This window comes from Cherax quadricarinatus, chromosome 3 (assembly GCF_038502225.1).
Source record: "Cherax quadricarinatus isolate ZL_2023a chromosome 3, ASM3850222v1, whole genome shotgun sequence".
Taxonomy (NCBI): Eukaryota; Metazoa; Arthropoda; class Malacostraca; order Decapoda; family Parastacidae; genus Cherax; species Cherax quadricarinatus.
The window spans coordinates 27,093,184-27,113,174 of NC_091294.1; the positions used below are offsets into that span (position 1 = coordinate 27,093,184).

The window sequence follows — 19,991 nt, forward strand, 5'->3', positions numbered from 1 at the left end:
TTTTTCTCTCATACACAGCGTGCTGCAGGATCTGTTTTATGTGGTGCACACATACCACATAGATGTATTCTCTCATATCTAGGCCCAAATGTACCACTCACAGTTTATCAGAGTGAGCTGAGCTCATGACGTAGATCTACGGTTTGGACCCTGAACGTAAAGCCATAGATCTACGGGATGGACCCTCAAAGGGTTAATTATGTACCCCATGCCCATCCTGTGGGCGACAGAATTTACTGACAAATTTTGCTGATATTTTTATTAAAGTGGTGTGTTGTTATATAATCTTGCTCACCAACATTCTTCACATCCAGAATGTTAGCTTTGAAATTACAGTACACTTTTGCCATGGCCTGGTGGCAAAAACTCTTGTTTCACACACTGAGGTTCCGGGTTCAATTCTCAGCAAGGGCTGAAACATTAGACATGTTTCCTAACACCGGTTGTCTATGTTCACCCACCAGCAAAATGGGTACCTGGGTATTAGTCGATTGGTGTGGGTTGCATTCTGAGACAAAACTGACCTAATTTGCTTGAAATGCTCTGTATAACAAGCTGCTTTCTATATACAGTGGACCCCCACATACCGTTGGCATCACATAACGATTAATCCGCATACCGCTTGCTTTAATCGCAAAAATTTTGCCTCGCATACCGCTTAAAAACCCGCTCACCGATTTTCGTCCGAGACGCGTCCAATGTGCGCCCTCAGCCAGCCTCACATGTGCCGCCAGTGGCATTGTTTACCAGCCAGCCTCCGCGGTAACATCCAAGCATACAATCGGAATATTTCGTATTATTACAGTGTTTTCGGTGCTTTTTCTGGAAAATAAGTGACCATGGGCCCCAAGAAAGCTTCTAGTGCCAACCCTACAGCAATAAGGGTGAGAATTACAACAGAGATGAAGAAAAAGATCATTGATAAGTATGAAAGTGGAGTGCGTGTCTCCGAGCTGGCCAGGTTGTATAATAAACCCCAATCAACCATCGCTACTATTGGTGGCACAGCTGCTGCTGCTGCTGCTGCACTGTCAGCTGCTGCTGCTGCTGTAGCATCGTCTGCTGCTGCTGTAGCATCGTCTGCTGCTGCTGTAGCATCATCTGCTGCTGCTGTAGCATCGTCTGCTGCTGCTGTAGCACTGTCAGCTGCTGCTGCTGCTGTAGCATCGTCTGCTGCTGCTGCTGCTGTAGCATCGTCTGCTGCTGCTGTAACATCGTCTGTTGCTGCTGTAGCATCGTCTGCTGCTGCTGTAGCATTGTCTGCTGCTGCTGTAGCATCGTCTGCTGCTGCTGTAGCATCGTCTGCTGCTGCTGCTGCTGTAGCATCGTCTGCTGCTGCTGCTGCTGTAGCATCGTCTGCTGCTGCTGCTGCTGTAGCATCGTCTGCTGCTGCTGCTGCTGTAGCATCGTCTGCTGCTGCTGCTGTAGCATCGTCTGCTGCTGCTGCTGCTGTAGCATCGTCTGCTGCTGCTGCTGCTGTAGCATCGTCTGCTGCTGCTGCTGCTGTAGCATCGTCTGCTGCTGCTGCTGTAGCATCGTCTGCTGCTGCTGTAGCATCGTCTGCTGCTGCTGCTGCTGTAGCATCGTCTGCTGCTGCTGTAACATCGTCTGTTGCTGCTGTAGCATCGTCTGCTGCTGCTGTAGCATCATCTGTTGCTGCTGTACCACCGTCAGCTGCTGTTGCTGCTGTAGCACTGTTGTTGGTGTGGCTTATTGAGAATACCAAGAAACAATTAACCTCAGAGGATTTGCCACCCAGGATAACCCAAAAAAGTCAGTGTCATCGAAGACTAACTTATTTCCATTGGGGTCCTTAATCTTGTCTCCCAGGATGCAACCCACACAAGTCGACTAACACCCAGGTGAATAGGGAAAAATGCCTGGAACTAGTGCTCATATTGGTGAATTTAAAGCCAGCAAAGGTTGGTTTGAGAGATTTAAGAATCGTAGTGGCATACACAGTGTGATAAGGCCTGTTCTGGAAGAAAATGCCAAACAGGACCTACAGTACTCAGGAGGAAAAGGCACTCCCAGGACACAGTGTCTCATCAGTCATTGCTGCATCTTCAATAAAGGTAAGTGTCATTTATTCTTCATTTAGTAGACTAGTACATGCACAATATATACTGTGCATGTACTACTCTACTATTGTGCATGTATCCTTCTCTTTGTGTGTAGGAAAATGTATATTTCATGTGGTAAAAATTTTTTTTTCATACTTTTGGGTGTCTTGCACGGATTAATTTGATTTCCATTATTTCTTATGGGGAAAATTCATTCGCATACCGATTATTTCGCATAACAATGAGCCCTCTTGCACGGATTAAAATCGTTATGCGGGGGTCCACTGTAGTAGTATGTCATTGATGCCAGCTAGGCCTGTATACCATGTACATGTACTTGCAGAAATTAAGATATTATTATTAATATTATCTATTTTTATTACATTCTGTAACTTTCTAAAATACAGTAGGGCCCCGCTTTATGGGGTTTTGCTAATATGGACATTTCAAATTACGACCATAACTCGCTATACGGCTCCCCCACCTGACTTTCTAATATAGTCACCATGCCCCACCTGGTTAGTTTACATTCTCCATGAGCTCCATGAGCACTACATCTCTCTATTATGTCTGGAAACTTTCCAAAAATTCATGTTTTAAAGTTATTTCATGTTTTATGTATACAGTGGTACCTTGAGTTTCGAACAGCTCCCAACTCGAACAATTTTGTAAGTGTATTTTTGAGGATCTGAAACAGAGTAATCTAATTTACATTATTCCTTATGGGAACAAATTCGTTTGGTATCAGCACTCGAACAGCCTTCTGGAACGAATTAAGTTCGTAACTCGAGGTGCCAATGTACTCTGGCAATTTTACTTGAGTACCTCTCAAAGTGGGAAGTCTGAATGTGTGTGGATGTTGTGCAAATGATAAGAGAGAGATGATTGTGGATGTTATGAATGAGAAGAAGCTGGATGTCCTGGCTTTAAGTGAAACAAACCTGAAGGGGGTGGGAGAGTTTCAATGGAGAGGAATAAATGAGATTAGGTCAGGGGTTTCAAATAGAGTTAGAGCTAAAGAAGGAGTAGCAATAATGTTGAAGGATAAGCTATGGCAGGAAAAGAGGGACTATAAATGTATTAATTCAAGGATTATGTGGAGTGAAATAAAGGTTGGATGTGAAAAGTGGGTTATAGTAAGTGTATATGCACCTGGAGAAGAGAGAAGTGTAGAAGAGAGAGAGAGATTTTGGGAAATGTTGAGTGAATGTATGGGGAGTTTTGAACCAAGTGTGAGAGTAATGGTGGTTGGAGATTTCAACGCTAAAGTGGGCAAAAATATTGTGGAGTAGTAGGTAAATTTGGGGTGCCAGGGGTAAATGAAAATGGGGGGCCTTTAATTGAGCTATGTGTAGAAAGATGTTTGGTAATAAGTAATACATATTTTATGAAGAAGAGGATAAATAAATATACAAGGTATGATATAGCACATCATGAAAGTAGTTTGTTAGATTATGTATTGGTAGCCAAAAGGTTGATGGGTAGGCTCCAGGATGTACACATTTATAGAGGGGCAACTGATATATCAGATCATTATTTAGTTGTAGCTACAGTGAGAGTAAGAGGTAGATTGGAAAAGAGGAAAATGGCAACAGCAAGTAAGGGGGAGGTGAAAGTGTATAAACTAAGGGAGGAAGTTCAGGTGAGATACAAGCAACTATTGGCAGAAAGGTGGGCTGGTGCAAGTATGAGTAGTGGGGGGGTTGAAGAGGGTTGGAATAGTTTTAAAAATGCAGTATTAGAATGTGGGGCAGAAGTTTGTGGTTATAGGAGGGTGGGTGCAGGAGGAAAGAGGAGTGATTGGTAGAACGATGAAGTAAAGAGTGTGATAAAAGAGAAAAAGTTAGCTTATGAGAGGTTTTTACAAAGCAGAAGTGTTATAAGAAGAGTAGAGTATATGGAGAATAAGAGAAAGGTGAAGAGAGTGGTGAGAGAGTGCAAAAGGAGAGCAGATGATAGAGTGGGAGAGGCACTGTTAAGAAATTTTAATGAAAATAAGAAAAAATTTTGGAGTGAGTTAAATAAGTTAAGAAAGCCTAGGGAACGAATGGATTTGTCAGTTAACCCTTTGGGGGTTTCGGACGTACTAGTACGTCTTACGACCCAGGGTTTTTGATGTACTAGTACACCTAAATTCTAGTGCCCTCAAATCTAGTGAAAGAAAGCTGGTAGGCCTACATATGTAAGAATGGGTCTATGTGGTCAGTGTTTACCTGGAGTTTACCTGGAGAGAGTTTCGGGGGTCAACGCCCCAGCGGCCCGGTCTGTGACCAGTAGTATAAAAAAATCCTGCAGCACACAGTGCGTAATGAGAAAAAAAAACTTTGACCATGTTTTTGGATTAAAACAGCGACTTTGCAATGTATTTTCGTATGGTATTTATTGTTGTATTCTAGTTTTCTTGGTCTCATTTTATAGATTGGAAGACATATTACAGAAATTGAGATGATTTTGACTGGTTTTACAATGAAAAGTACCTTGAAATTGAGCTCAAAGTAGCAGAAATGTTCGATTTTTACCAAAGTTCAAAAGTATACAAATCATGCCAAGCGTCCAATACACATCAACTGGTGAGTCTAATATTCTTTCACAAGTGTGCTGATATTATTTATACCATTTCTACACTAATGCAGCAGTCTGCATAACAGTAAATCTTATTTTTTTTTTTGCAAGAATAAAAATTCAAATTGGAAAGCCAAAGAAATATAAGAGGGGCCTGGGGATGTGACTAATGAATAGAGAACTTGTTATTTTAGTGCCAGGAATGTCTTTCTTGTTTGTTCTGGACCCTATTCGGAAATTGGCATCTTTTGAAATTTGTGCGAAATTGGCAAAATTGCGAAATTCTGACCACTTTATTGGATAGTTGAAATCGGTAAATGGGTAGTTTCTTGTACTCATTTGATAGAAAAAAATGGAGTTTTAGCGAAATAGTTATGATTTTTGTTGACTAGTACACTGGAATTGGCAGAAAATAGGGCTCAAAGTGGGCAAAATCGCAGATGTGTAAACATCGTCGAGACCGCTAACTTCGCGAGAGCATAATTCCATAAGTTTTCCATCAAATTTCATACTTTTGGTTTCATTATGATTGGGAAAAGATTCTCTATCTTTTCAAAAGAAAAAATATTTTTTTTTTTTAAATTTGGCCGACCCTGAGAACAAGTCTCTGAGAGGACCTGTCAACCCCCAAAGGGTTAAAAACAGAGTAGGGGAGTTAGTAGATGGGGAGATGGAGGTATTGGGTAGATGGGGAGATGGAGGTATTGGGTAGATGGGGAGATGGAGGTATTGGGTAGATGGGGAGATGGAGGTATTGGGTAGATGGCGAGAATATTTTGAGGAACTTTTAAATGTCGACGAAGAAAGAGAGGCGGTAATTTCATGCACTGGCCAGGGAGGTATACCATCTTTTAGGAGTGAAGAAGAACAGGATGTGAGCTTGGGGGAGATGCGTGAGGTATTACGTAGAATGAAAGGGGGTAAAGCAGCTGGAACTGACGGGATCATGACAAATGTTAAAAGCAGGGGGGTATATAGTGTTGGAGTGGTTGGTATTTTTGTTTAATAAATGTATGAAAGAGGGGAAGTTACCTAGGGATTGGCAGAGAGCATGTAGAGTCCCTTTATATAAAGGGAAGGGGGACAAAAGAGACTGTAAAAATTATAGAGGAATAAGTTTACTGAGTATACCAGGAAAAGTGTACGGTAGGGTTATTATTGAAAGAATTAGAAGTAAGACAGAATGTAGGATTGCGGATGAGCAAGGTTTTAGAGTGGGTCGCGGATGTGTAGATCAAGTGTTTACATTGAAGCATATATGTGAACAGTATTCAGATAACAGTAGGTAAGTTTTTATTACATTTATGCATTTAGAAAAGGCATATGATAGAGTGGATAGGGGAGCAATGTGGCAGATGCTGCAAGTATATGGAATAGGTGGTAAGTTACTAAATGCTGTAAAGAGCTTTTATGAGGATAGTCAGGCTCAGGTTAGGGTGTGTAGAAAAGAGGGGGACTACTTCCCGGTAAAAGTAAGTCTTAGACAGGGATGTGTAATGTCACCATGGCTGTTTAATAAATTTATAGATGGGGTTGTAAAAGAAGTAAATGCTAGGGTGTTCGGGAGAAGGGTGGGATTAAATTATGGGGAATCAAATACAAAATGGGAATTGACACAGTTACCTTTTGCTGATGATACTGTACTTATGGGAGATTCTAAAGAAAAATTACAAAGGTTAGTGGACAAGTTTGGGAGTGTGTGTAAAGGTAGAAAGCTGAAAGTGAACATAGAAAAAGAGTAAGGTGATGAGGGTATCAAATGATTTAGATTAAGAAAAATTGGATATCAAATTGGGGAGGAGGAGTATGGAAGACGTGAATGTTTTCAGATACGTACTTGGGAGTTGACGTGTCGGCGGGTGGATTTATGAAGGATGAGGTTAATCATAGAATTGATGAGGAAAAAAGGTGAGTGGTGCGTTGAGGTATATGTGGAGACAAAAAACGTTATCTATGGAGGTAAAGAAGGGAATGTATGAAAGTATAGAAGTACCAACACTCTTATATGGGTGTGAAGCTTGGGTTGTGAATGTTGCAGCGAGGAGGCGGTTGGAGGCAGTGGAGATGTCCTGTCCAAGGGCAATGTGTGGTGCAAATATTATGCAGAAAATTCAGAGTGTGGAAATTAGGAGAAGGTGTGGAGTTAATAAAAGTATTAGTCAGAGGGCTGAAGAGGGGTGGTTGAGGTGGTTTGGTCATTTAGAGAGAATGGATCGAAGTAGAATGACATGGAGAGCGTATAAATCTGTAGGGAAAGGAAGGCAGGGTAGGGGTCATCCTCGAAAAGGTTGGAAGGAAGGGGTAAAGGAGGTTTTGTGGGCGAGCGTCTTGGACTTCAAGCAAGCATGCGTGAGTGTGTTCAACAGGAGTGAATGGAGATGAATGGTATTTGGGACCTGACGAGCTGTTGGAGTGTGAGCAGGGTAATATTTAGTGAAGGGATTCAAAAAACGTTATCTATGGAGGCAAAGAAGGGAATGTATGAAAGTATAGTAGTACCAACACTCTTTATATGGGTGTGAAGCTTGGGTGGTAAATGCAGCAGCGAGGAGACGGTTGGAGGCAGTGGAGATGTCCTGTTTAAGGGCAATGTGTGGTGTAAATATTATGCATAAAATTCAGTGTGTGGAAATTAGGAAAAGGTGTGGAGTTAATAAAAGTATTAGTCAGGGGGCAGAAGAGGGGTTGTTGAGGTGGTTTGGTCATTTAGAGAGAATGGATCAAAGTAGAATGACATGGAAAGCATATACAGTGGACCCCCGCATACCGATGGCACCACATAGCGATTAATCCGCATACCGCTTGCTTTAATCGCAAAAATTTTGCCTCGCATACCGCTTAAAAACCCGCTCACCGATTTTCGTCCGAGACGCGTCCAATGTGCGCCCTCAGCCAGCCTCACATGTGCTGCCCGTGCCATTGTTTACCAGCCAGCCTCCGCGGTAACATCCAAGCATACAATCGGAATATTTCGTATTATTACAGTGTTTTCGGTGCTGTTTCTGGAAAATAAGTGACCATGGGCCCCAAGAAAGCTTCTAGTGCCAACCCTACACCAATAAGGGTGAGAATTCCAATAGAAATGAAGAAAGAGATCATTGATAAGTATGAAAGTGGAGTGCGTATCGCCGACCTGGTCAGGTTGTACAAGAAACCCCAATCAACCATCGCTACTATTGTGGGCACCAGAAAGGCAATCAAGGAAGCTGTTCTTGCCAAAGGTTTAACTGTGTTTTCGAAACAAAGATCGCAAGTGATGGAAGATGTTGAGAGACTCTTATTGGTGTGGATAAATGAAAAACAGCTAGCAGGAGATAGCATCTCTCAAGCGATCATAAGCGAAAAGGCTAGGAAGTTGCATCAGGATTTAATTAAAAAAATGCCTGCAACTAGTGCTGATGTGAGTGAATTTAAGGCCAGCAAAGGTTGGTTTGAGAGATTTAAGAAGCGTAGTGGCATACATAGTGTGATAAGGCATGGTGAGGCTGCCAGTTCGGACCACAAAGCGGCTGAAAAATATGTGCATGAATTCAAGGAGTACATAGAGACTGAAGGACTGAAACCTGAACAAGTGTTTAATTGTGATGAAACAGGCCTGTTTTGGAAGAAAATGCCAAGCAGGACCTACATTACTCAGGAGGAAAAGGCACTCCCAGGACATAAGCCTATGAAAGACAGGCTTACTTTGTTGATGTGTTCCAATGCTAGTGGTGATTGCAAAGTTAAGCCTTTATTAGTGTATCACTCTGAAACTCCCAGAGCGTTCAGGCAAAAGAATGTCCTCAAGGAGAATTTGTGTGTGCTGTGGAGGGCAAACAGTAAGGCATGGGTCACTAGGGACTTTTTCTATAACTGGTTACACCATGCATTTGCCCCCAATGTGAAAGATTACCTAACTGAAAAGAAATTAGAACTTAAGTGCCTCCTGGTGTTAGACAATGCCCCTGGTCATCCTACAGACGTGGCAGAGCGACTTTATGGGGACATGAGCTTCATTAAGGTGAAGTTTTTGCCTCCTAATACCACTCCTCTCCTGCAGCCCATGGACCAGCAGGTTATTGCAAACTTCAAAAAACTGTACACAAAAGCTCTGTTTGAAAGGTGCTTTGTAGTGACCTCAGAAACTCAACTGACTCTAAGAGAGTTTTGGAGAGAGCACTTTAATATCCTCAATTGTGTAAACCTTATAGGTAAGGCTTGGGAGGGAGTGACTAAGAAGACCTTGAACTCTGCTTGGAAGAAACTGTGGCCAGAATGTGTAGACAAAAGGGATTTTGAAGGGTTTGAGGCTAACCCTGAGAGGATTATGCCAGTTGAGGAATCCATTGTGGCATTGGGAAAGTCCTTGGGGTTGGAGGTTAGTGGGGAGGATGTGGAAGAGTTGGTGGAGGAGGACAATGAAGAACTAACCACTGATGAGCTGATAGATCAACTTCAAGAGCAAGAGGCCAGACCTGAGAAAACTGGTTCAGAGGAGGGGAGAGAGAAATTGAAGAAGTTGCCTACTACAAAGATTAAGGAAATGTGTGCAAAGTGGCTTGAAGTGCAAACCTTTTTTGATGAAAATCACCCTCACACAGCTATTGCAAGCCGTGCTGGTGATTATTACACTGACAATGTTGTGAAACACTTTAGGGAAGTCATAAAGGAACGAGAGGTACAGGCCACTATGGACAGATATGTTGTGCGAAAGAAGTCCAGTGACTCTGAAGCTGGTCCTAGTGGCATTAAAAGAAGAAGGGAAGTAACCCCAGAAAAGGACTCGACACCTCAAGTCTTAATGGAAGGGGATTCCCCTTCTAAACACTAACACTCTCTCTCCCCTCCTCCCATCCCATCAATCATCACCAGATCTTCAATAAAAGTAAGTGTCATGTAATTGTGCATGCCTTTTTCAGTTTGTGTGTACTAAAATTAACATTTCATGTGGTAAAAAATTTTTTTTTTTCATACTTTTGGGTGTCTTGCACGGATTAATTTTATTTCCATTATTTCTTATGGGGAAAATTCATTCACATACCGATTATTTCGCATAACAATTACCCCTCTTGCACGGATTAAAATCGGTATGCGGGGGTCCACTGTAAATCTATAGGGGAAGGAAGGCGGGGTAGGGGTCGTCCTCGAAAGGCTTGGAGAGAGGGGGTAAAGGAGGTTTTGTGGGCAAGGGGCTTGGACTTCCAGCAAGCGTGCGTGAGCGTGCTAGATAGGAGTGAATGGAGACGAATGGTACTTGGGACCTGATGATCTGTTGGAGTGTGAGCAGGGTAATATTTAGTGAAGGGATTCAGGGAAACAGGTTATTTTCATATAGTCGGACTTGAGTCCTGGAAATGGGAAGTACAATGCCTGCACTTTAAAGGAGGGGTTTGGGATATTGGCAGTTTGGAGGGATATGTTGTGTATCTTTATATGTGTATGCTTCTAAACTGTTGTATTCTGAGCACCTCTGCAAAAACAGTGATAATGTGCGAGTGTGGTGAAAGTGTTGAATGATGATGAAAGTATTTTCTTTTTGGGGATTTTCTTTCTTTTTTGGGTCACCCTGCCTCGGTGGGAGACGGCCGACTTGTTGAAAAAAAAAAAAAATTCAGGGAAACCGGTTATTTTTATACAGCCGGACTTGAGTCCTGGAAAAGGGAAGTAAAATGCCTGCACTCTAAAGGAGAGGTTCGGGATATTGGTGGTTTGAAGGGATATGTTGCGTATCTTTATACGTATATATGCTTCTAAACTGTTGTATTCTGGGCACCTCTGCAAAAACAGTGATTATGTGTGAGTGAGTTGAAAGTATTGGATGATGATGAAAGTATTTTCTTTTTGGGTATTTTCTTTCTTTTTGGGTCACCCTGCCTCGGTGCGAGACGGTCGACTTGTTAAAAAAAAAAATAATAACACGCAATAATAATCACTGAGGCGCATTAAATGTCATATATTACATTAATACAGGCATTTTCGTTAATCTACCTAAGATATTGTTTTCAAAATTACAGTGGACCCCGAAGTTTCATGATTAATCCGTTCCAGAGAGGCTGCGGAATGTCGAAATTGCCGAATGGCGAAACCATTATCCATACTTTTGCAACATGTGCCACATTGCCCCCCTATCCACCCTGTCATATACCTTTTCCAAATGCCACAAAAACCTGACTGACCACATCGATTCAAGGTTGAGGGACTAATTACCTCATTCTAGTCCTGTTCTTCAGGATTCTCCTTTGTATGGACTAATGAAGCCACTGTGTGGCAAAACGTTTCCTTCTTAAGTGGAAGATGGGTATTAATAAAGGGGATATTAATAAGGTCTTGAGGATATCTCTCCAAGAGAGAACCCACAGTAATGGATTTAAATTAGACAAGTTTAGATTTAGGAAGGACATAGGAAAGTATTGGTTTGGAAATAGGGTAGTTGATGAGTGGAACAGTCTACCTATTTTGGTTATTGATGCTGGAACTTTAGGTAGTTTCAAATTTAGGTTGGATAAATATATGAGTGAGAGGGGTTGGATTTGAGTGGGACTTGCAAATGAGTGGATAGAGTTATCAGACCTTATTTCTTGGGTAGCATTGAAAATTGGGTTGGGCAAATGTTTTGTTAGTGGGATTGATTGTAAAGGACCTGCTAAGTATGGCGAACTGGTCTGCTGCAGTGATCCTCCTTTCTTATGTTCTTATCTAAATACTGTTCACCTATATGTTTCACTGTAAACACTTGGTCTACACACCCCCCTACCCTTCGTAAAACCTCCTTGTTCATCTGCTATCCTACTCTTCGTCTTACTCATAGTTCTTTCAGTGAAACAGCTGTTTATTGATAGACCTAGAATAATGAACATTTCATGAACTTAAAAGCACATTTTTGCCAACTGAATTTAAAATATTAAGTATACCAGTAAGTAACCATCACTTAAATACATGTATTAAGGTGAAACTAGTTTTTTGTCTATATTTCTTGAGTCTATAGACACAAGATAGCAATAAAATTGCTATCTTTCTTCTACACATTCTGCTTTAGTTAGTGATATTTGTTAGAAGGGCCAGATAAAGGCATGGGCTTTAAGGGCTGCCGCCCAGGGGCCTCCACCACCTGGAAAGCCTGCAGAGATTAAGTGAAAAGCATTCACAGTTACTACTATAGGTTTACATATATTTTTTAACACATCGGCCGCTTCCCACCTATATGATGAACTGTTGATTTTATAGGCTGCCACAGTACCTGTAGCAGCCTATAAAATCTTAATCTGGCTTTGTCTGTTAGTTACTAAAGTAATGTTACCTTTTGAGTCAACTCTGGTACTCCACCATACTAAAAATCTATTTCACTAGCATCAACACAGAGGTAAGATGTAAAAGGCTGAAAAACAATATGGTATTTACAGCAATTATTTTTATATATCTTGATAAAGAGGAGAATGAAATGTGCTCTATTCTTAATAATTATTTTCTCTGTTTTCACACAGGAGGACACTAACAATATCCCAGTAATAAATTTTTATAGTGCGCCTGAAGACGATAAATTATGCAATATCATAGTCACTAGCGAAATGGTTATCAAACAGATAGACTGAAGCAAAATAAATCCCCGGGCCCTGATGAACTTTTTTCTAGGGTTCTTAAGGAGTGTAAAATGGAACTTTGTGAACCATTGACTAATATTTTTAATATTTCTCTTGAAACAGGTGTAGTGTCTGATATGTGGAACATGGCTAATGTAATTCCTATTTTTAAAGCAGGGAACAAGTCGTTGCCGTCAAATTACTGCCCAATAAGCCTAACCTCAATTGTGGGCAAGTTACTAGAATCTATTATAGCTGATAATATAAGAAGCCATCTGGATAAGCACAGCTTGATTAATGATACTCAGCATGGATTCACTAGGGGCCGTTCCTGCCTAACTAATTTGTTGACGTTCTTCAGTAAAGCTTTTGAGGCCGCTGATCATGATAAAGAATTCGATATTGTTTACTTAGATTTTAGTAAGGCTTTTGATAGAGTACCGCACCAGAGACTGTTAAAAAAAGTGGCAGCTCATGGCATTGGGGGAAAAGTGCTGTCATGGATCGAGTCATGGCTCACTAATAGGAAGCAGAGAGTATGCTTAAATGGGGTTAAATCCGAGTGAGGATCTGTAACAAGTGGTGTGCCACAGGGATCAGTTTTAGGCCCGTTGTTGTTTATAATATATATCAATGACCTTGATGAGGGTATTACTAGTGATATGAGCAAATTCGCCAATGACACAAAGATAGGTAGGATAATTGATTCAAACGTAGATGTTAGGGAACTTCAAAAAGATTTAGACAAACTCTATTCTTGGTCAGAAAAGTGGCAGATGCAGTTCAATGTAGATAAATGCAAGGTTCTGAAGCTCGGGAGTGTCCATAACCCTAGCACTTATAAGTTAAATGATGTAGAACTTAGCCATACAGATTGTGAAAAGGACTTGGGGGTTATGGTGAGCAGCAACCTTAAACCAAGACAGCAATGCCTAAGCGTATGTAATAAGGCAAATAGAATACTGGGATTTACATCAAGAAGTGTAAGCAACAGAAGTCCAGAGGTTATACTGCAGCTTTATACATCATTAGTAAGGCCACACCTAGATTATGCATCTAAATTCTGGCCTCCATATTACAGAATGGACATAAATTCGTTAGAAAACAATTAGCGTAGAATGACTAAATTAATACATAGCATTAGAAATCTTCCTTATGAAGAAAGATTGAAGACTCTTAAATTACATTCACTTGTTAGATGAAAAATGAGGGAAGACATGATCGAGGTGTATAAGTGGAAGATGGGTATTAATAAAGGGAATATAAATAAAGTCTTGAGGATATCTCTCCAAGAGAGAACCTACAGTAATGGATTTAAATTAGACAAGTTTAGATTTAGAAAGGACATAGAACATAAGAATGGAGGAACACTGCAGAAGGCCTACTGGCCCATACAAGGCAGGTCCTTATCAAAACGACCTCTACCCAAAGCTACCCAAGAATTAACTCCCGTACCCAATGACACTAATCAAACCCAGCCCCTCCCACTCATATATTTGTCCAATCTCTTCTTAAAGCTACCCAAGGTCCTAGCCTCTATCACCCCACTGGGAAGATTGTTCCACGCATCCACAACTCTGTTAGAAAACCAGTACTTACCTATGTCCTTTCTAAATCTAAATTTATACAACTTAAATCCATTATTTCTGGTTCTTACCTGGTTCGACACCCTCAATACCTTATTAATATCTCCCTTGTTTATGCCCGTCATCCACTTATACACCTCAATGATATCTCCTCTCATTCTAGGTCTCTCCAGAGAGTGAAGATTTAAGGCTTTAAGTCTTTAAGTGATGAGGGTATCAAATGATTTAGATAAAGAAAAATTGGATATCAAATTGGGGAGGAGGAGTATGGAAGAAGTGAATGTTTTCAGATACTTGGGAGTTGACGTGTCGGCGGATGGATTTATGAAGGATGAGGTTAATCATGGAATTGATGAGGGAAAAAAGGTGAGTGGTGCGTTGAGGTATATGTGGAGTCAAAAAACGTTATCTATGGAGGCAAAGAAGGGAATGTATGAAAGTATAGTAGTACCAACACTCTTATATGGATGTGAAGCTTGGGTGGTAAATGCAGCAGCGAGGAGACGGTTGGAGGCAGTGGAGATGTCCTGTCTAAGGGCAATGTGTGGTGTAAATATTATGCAGAAAATTCGGAGTGTGGAAATTAGGAGAAGGTGTGGAGTTAATAAAAGCATTAGTCAGAGGGCAGAAGAGGGGTTGTTGAGGTGGTTTGGTCATTTAGAGAGAATGGATCAAAGTAGAATGACATGGAAAGCATATAAATCTATAGGGGAAGGAAAGAGGGGTAGGGGTCGTCCTCGAAAGGGTTGGAAAGAGGGGGTAAAGGAGGTTTTGTGGGCGAGGGGCTTGGACTTCCAGCAAGCGTGCATGAGCGTGTTAGATAAGAGTGAATGGAGACGAATGATACTTGGGACCTGACGATCTGTTGGAGTGTGAGCAGGGTAATATTTAGTGAAGGGATTCAGGGAAACCGGTTATTTTCATATAGTCGGACTTGAGTCCTGGAAATGGGAAGTACAATGCCTGCACTTTAAAGGAGGGGTTTGGGATATTGGCAGTTTGGAGGGATATGTTGTGTATCTTTATACGTATATGCTTCTAATCTGTTGTATTCTGAGCACCTCTGCAAAAGCAGTGATAATGTGTGAGTGTGGTGAAAGTGTTGAATGATGATGAAAGTATTTTCTTTTTGGGGATTTTCTTTCTTTTTTGGGTCACCCTGCCTCGGTGGGAGACGACCGACTTGTTGAAAAAAAAAAAAGTCTATCTTCATACGGGAGATTCCTTACACAGTAAATCATTTTAGTCATTCTTCTCTGTATGTTCTCCAATGAGTCTATATCCATCCTGTAGTAAGGGGACCAAAACTGAGCAGCATAATCTAAATGAGGCCTCACCAGTGACGTATAGAGCTGTAAAATAACTTTTGGGCTTCTGTTACTTACACTTCTTGAGATAAATCCAAGTAATCTGTTTGCCTTGTTGTGCACACTTAGGCACTGCTGCCTTGGCTTTAGGTTTCTGCTTACCATGACTCCCAAGTCCTTTTCACACTCTGTATGATGAAGCTCTACTTCACCTAGTTTATAGCTTTGAGGGTTATTTTCATTACCAAGGACCAGTACCTTACACTTATCCACACTGAACTTCATCTGCCACTTTTCAGACCAAGACATTAATTTGTCTAAATCCTCCTGCAGTTCATTGCTATCCTCCTCAGAATGAATCATGCGGCCTATCTTTGTATCATCAGCAAACCTGCTCATGTCACTTGTAATCCCTTCATCAAGGTCATTAATGTAAATTATGAACAAGAGAGGGCCTAAAACTGATCCTTGTGGAATGCCACTAGTAACTAAGCCCCATTCTGATTTGAACCCATTAATGGAAACTCTCTGCTTTCTATCGGTAAGCCATGCCTCTATCCATGCTAGAACTTTAGGAAAGTATTGGTTTGGAAATAGGGTAGTTGATGAGTGGAACAGTCTACCTAGTTGGGTTATTGAGGCTAGGACTTTGGGTAGTTTCAAATTTAGGTTGGATAAATTTATGAGTGAGAGGGGTTGGATTTGAGTGGGACTTGCAAATGAGTGGATAGAGTTATCAGAGCTTATTTCTTGGGTAGCATTGAAAATTAGGTTGGGCAAATGTTTTGTTAATGGGATGGATTGTAAAGGACCTGCCTAGTATGGGCCAACAGGCCTGCTGCAGTTATCCTCCTTTCTTATGTTCTTATGTATGACAAAACAAAATTACAGCTCTGAAGCTCACCACAACCCATAATATCAAAATACAAAGTTTCCTTTCCATTCAGTCTTAATGAAATCCCTTTCAAGTCCTAATAACTGACCTGTGTATTAATACGTCCAGAGAACAAGCCATGACCTGTTGGAGAAAGCGTAAGAGATGCTGAACTAAAGCCCTCATTGTGGTCTTTATCACTCGTCACTACCCACTGCTCAAGTGATTCTTCACTATTAAGAATCCAGATCTTGTCCATGTCACCTTTAGGGAGAGAAGCAGTATGCATTTAAAACATGTCATTATAGCAATTGTTGGACATGCCTATCATAGTTCAAGTAAAAGCCTTATTTTCAAATTAATTTTCTATATAGTAAATAATTCATTACCACTATATATTGCTTAACCAACAAAATAATGAAGCCAAGTCCCTGCACCTGTTATGTGTATACTGTTTGTGGAAAGCCATACTCATTCACCAATGCATTAATTTCTTGCTTGTTCCTTAAAGAAATAGTCTGTTTACTACACACTTTAGGGGCAATGATGACTTGTTAACACAAAGATGGTGAAATTATAACACAAATGCAGTTATGAATGGTATTGGCTGAGATGCTACTATAGAGACATTCAACCCCATTGCTGATTGGCTGCTAAGCCACCTTCACAAATCTCCACTTCTACTGGCTGAGATGCTGCCAGAGAGGCAAGCTACCAGATAACTGGATGGCTAAGGTCAATCCACACAAGAACTGATGCTTTTATTGGCTCAAATGCTGCCTAAGAAGCAAGATACCACTTTGCTGGTTGGCTGAGGGCCACTCACACAAGCTGACCATAAGAATAATAATAATAATTAATAATGTGAACATGATAATGCCTTAGGTTTGAACCTACAAACTCGACATGGGAGATGTGAACATATGTATATACCTGGCTCTGTTGCCAGGTATAATAATAATAATAATAATCATAATAATAATAAGCTTTATTTCTACATGTAAATAATACAGTGGAACCTCAAATATCGAACTTAATCTGTTCCAGGAGTTAGTTCTAAATTCGAAAAATCTGAAAAGCAAAGCAATATTTCCCATATGAAACAATAAAAATATGATTAATCCGTTCCAGAAACCCAAAAATATTCACAAAAAAAAAAAAAACATTTTATAGAGATTAATCATAGTTTTGCAAGAATTGCTGGCTACACCTCATGGATGAGAAGAGTTTTTCTTCTTCTCTTTTTTAGTAATTGTATACAGGAGAAGGGGTTACTAGCCCATTGCTCCCGGCATTTTAGTCGCCTCATACGACACGCATGGCTTACGGAGGAAAGATTCTTTTCCACTTCCCCATGGACAATAGAAGAAATAAAAAAGAACAAGAGCTATTTAGAAAAAGGAGAAAAACCTAGATGTATGTATATATATATATGCATGTGCGTGTCTGTGAAGTGTGACCAAAGTGTAAGTAGGAGTAGCAAGATATCCCTGTTATCTTAGCGTGTTTATGAGACAGAAAAAGAAGGAGGGGTGTTAATGTTGCAGTTTAAAAACTGTAGTGTAAAGCACCCTTCTGGCAAGACAGTGATGGAGTGAATGATGGTGAAAGTTTTTCTTTTTCGGGCCACCCTGCCTTGGTGGGAATCGGCCAGTGTGATAATAAAAAATAATAAAACCTCATGGATGAGAAGAGACAGGCAAGGGCAAGGAGGTGGTGTTGCTGTGTGCTTCTCTAAAAGTGTTCATGCCCAGCACATTGATGTTGCCACCCCTACACATCTTGAAATGATGTTCTTCAAGCTCTGCATAAACGCTAGTACCTCTGTACTAGCACCTTATACAGAGGGACTTTGATGACCTTCTTGCAGTGTTTGACATGAGAAACTTTGTTGATTTCCCTACTCACATCTCTGGCTCCTCCCTTGACCCAGTAGTGAGTGATCTGGCAGAAGGCATAGTCACTTGTCAACCCCTCGGCTATGTTGGATCGTCTGACCACAAGGCTGTTTTTACGACACTTAAGATCCCAACAGAACGAAGTGAGGAGTCCACACGCACAACCTGGCTATGGGAAAGAGGTAATTGGCCAGCCCTTCGCTCTGAGCTCGCCACCACCGATTGGAATACTCTTCTCCAAGGGGATGTTGACAACCAAGTGAAAGCCTTCACTGGACACATCCTTAATCTACAACAAGAACACATTCCTCACCGGCAATATGTGACGAAGCCTACGGATCAGCCTTGGTTTGGCTTTCGTTGTAGAGAGGTTGCTACTGCTAAGTACAAAGCATGGCGAAGGTATAAGAGACATCCTACCACCTATAACAGGAACTTGCACGTGCAAGCCTGTAGACATATGGGTGACGTTCAAAAGTGGGCCATAGCTAAATGGGAGGTGGACACTAAAAGAAAGCTAGCATCAGGTAGGGTAGGCTCCAAAACCTGGTGGTCCCTGGTCAAGGACAGACAAGGTTATCTGCCTGATGAACTCATTCCACCTCTAAATTGACAGGATGGGACCACCTCTACTAGTAGTCAAGAGAAGGCAGACCTCTTTGCTGAACACTTTGCTACCAAAATGCATGTTCCTGATCCAGCAAGGGACCCTCCTTGGCTAGCTGCAAGAACTGTGTCAAAACTGTCAGTGGCGACAATAAGGCAGGAGGAGGTGCATTTCCTTCTTAAATCGCTTGACCAAGAAAAGGCTGTGGGCCCAGACAAGTTGAGCCCAAGATTGCTGAGAAGATGTTCAGACCAGCTAGCAGCACCTCTAACTTGCATCTTTCAGCACTGCCTAGTACAGTGTAAATGGCCCTCTCTATGGAAAGAGGCAAATGTAGTCCCTGTTCACAAAAAGAAGAGCAGAGCAGAAATCAGCAAATACAGACCAGTGTCACTCCTGTCAATCACTGGTAAGATCCTTGAGACAATAATCTCAAGACAAATGACAGAGTTTTTTGACTATCACTCACTACTTTGTGATCGTCAATATGGCTTCAGGAAAGGTTACTCTGCTGCTGATCTGTTGTTAAACCTCTCCACTAAGTGGCACCAGTCACTGGATGAATCCAAAGTCAGCTGTGTGGTAGCACTGGACATTGCTGGCGCTTTCGACCGGGTGTGGCACCAGGGCCACTTAGCAAAACTTCAAGCACTGGGAATTGCAGGCTCTACGCTATGTCTCCTCAGTGATTACCTTCATGGTAGATCTCTAAGTGTAGTTCTCAATGGAACGGAATCAGCAAGACATCCTATTGGGGCAAGTGTCCCACAAGGAAGCGTGCTGGGACCATTGTTATGGAGTGTCTACTTCAATGACCTTCTTCATCTCATCCGAGAATCACATGCATATGCAGATGACCTCACACTGACATTCACTTATCTAAGAGAAGAAATGCCAGTTGCTCTAAGCTACATCAATCACCAGCTGAGAGCTATATCAGCTTGGGGAAATAGATGGCAAGTAACATTTGCACCTGAGAAAACGCAAATGATGATCGTCTCTAGGCACCATGATGGTAATGCTGGTGCTGTAGTAAGGATGAATGGGAGGGTGTTGGCACCTGGAGAAGAAGTTGATATCCTTGGGGTGAAATTTGACTCTAAACTAACCATGAAGAACCATGTTGTAAATCTTGCAAACAAGGCAGCCAGGAAGCTTACAGCACTTCGCCGTATCTCGCATCTACTTGACAATAGGGGTTGCAAGATTCTGTATGAGGCACAAGTACGCTCGCACCTTGAGTATGCTCCACTTTCTTGGTTTACCTGCTCCCCCTCTCATCTGCGACTGCTTGACAGAGTAGAGAACAGAGCAAGACGTCTCATCTCTCGCCTGGACCCATCCTGGATAGATCTGTCATTTCAGCAGAGCTTTCAACATAGGAGGGATGTGGGTGGCCTTACTGTTATGTACAAGGCCAATATTGTCAAAGTACCACACTTGGATCCACTTTGAGGACAGCGTGAAACAAGCTTTTATGCCACAAGACGGGCAGAAAGCAGCAACTTCACTCTGGCTGTACCCTTCTCCAGAACTTC

General features: G+C 41.5%; 1 protein-coding gene and 1 long non-coding RNA gene across 7 annotated transcripts in view; one reads left to right on the forward strand and one right to left on the reverse strand.

The window, feature by feature from the left end:
• LOC138853561 (uncharacterized) overlaps positions 1 to 10,250 on the forward strand; it is a 184,968-nt gene extending 174,718 nt beyond the window's left edge. Inside the window, exon 2 of the long non-coding RNA XR_011392730.1 lies at positions 9,756 to 10,250. This is a non-coding gene — a long non-coding RNA (uncharacterized lncRNA). The remainder of the gene's footprint in view (positions 1 to 9,755) is intronic.
• Positions 1 to 19,991, reverse strand: part of CIA30 (complex I intermediate-associated protein 30) — a 54,598-nt gene that overhangs the window by 10,732 nt on the left and 23,875 nt on the right. For all 6 annotated transcript variants that reach the window (XM_053801451.2, XM_053801448.2, XM_053801450.2 and 3 more), the window contains one exon: positions 16,058 to 16,212. In XM_053801451.2, coding sequence (XP_053657426.1) covers positions 16,058 to 16,212 — 155 coding nt within the window. The remainder of the gene's footprint in view (positions 1 to 16,057; positions 16,213 to 19,991) is intronic.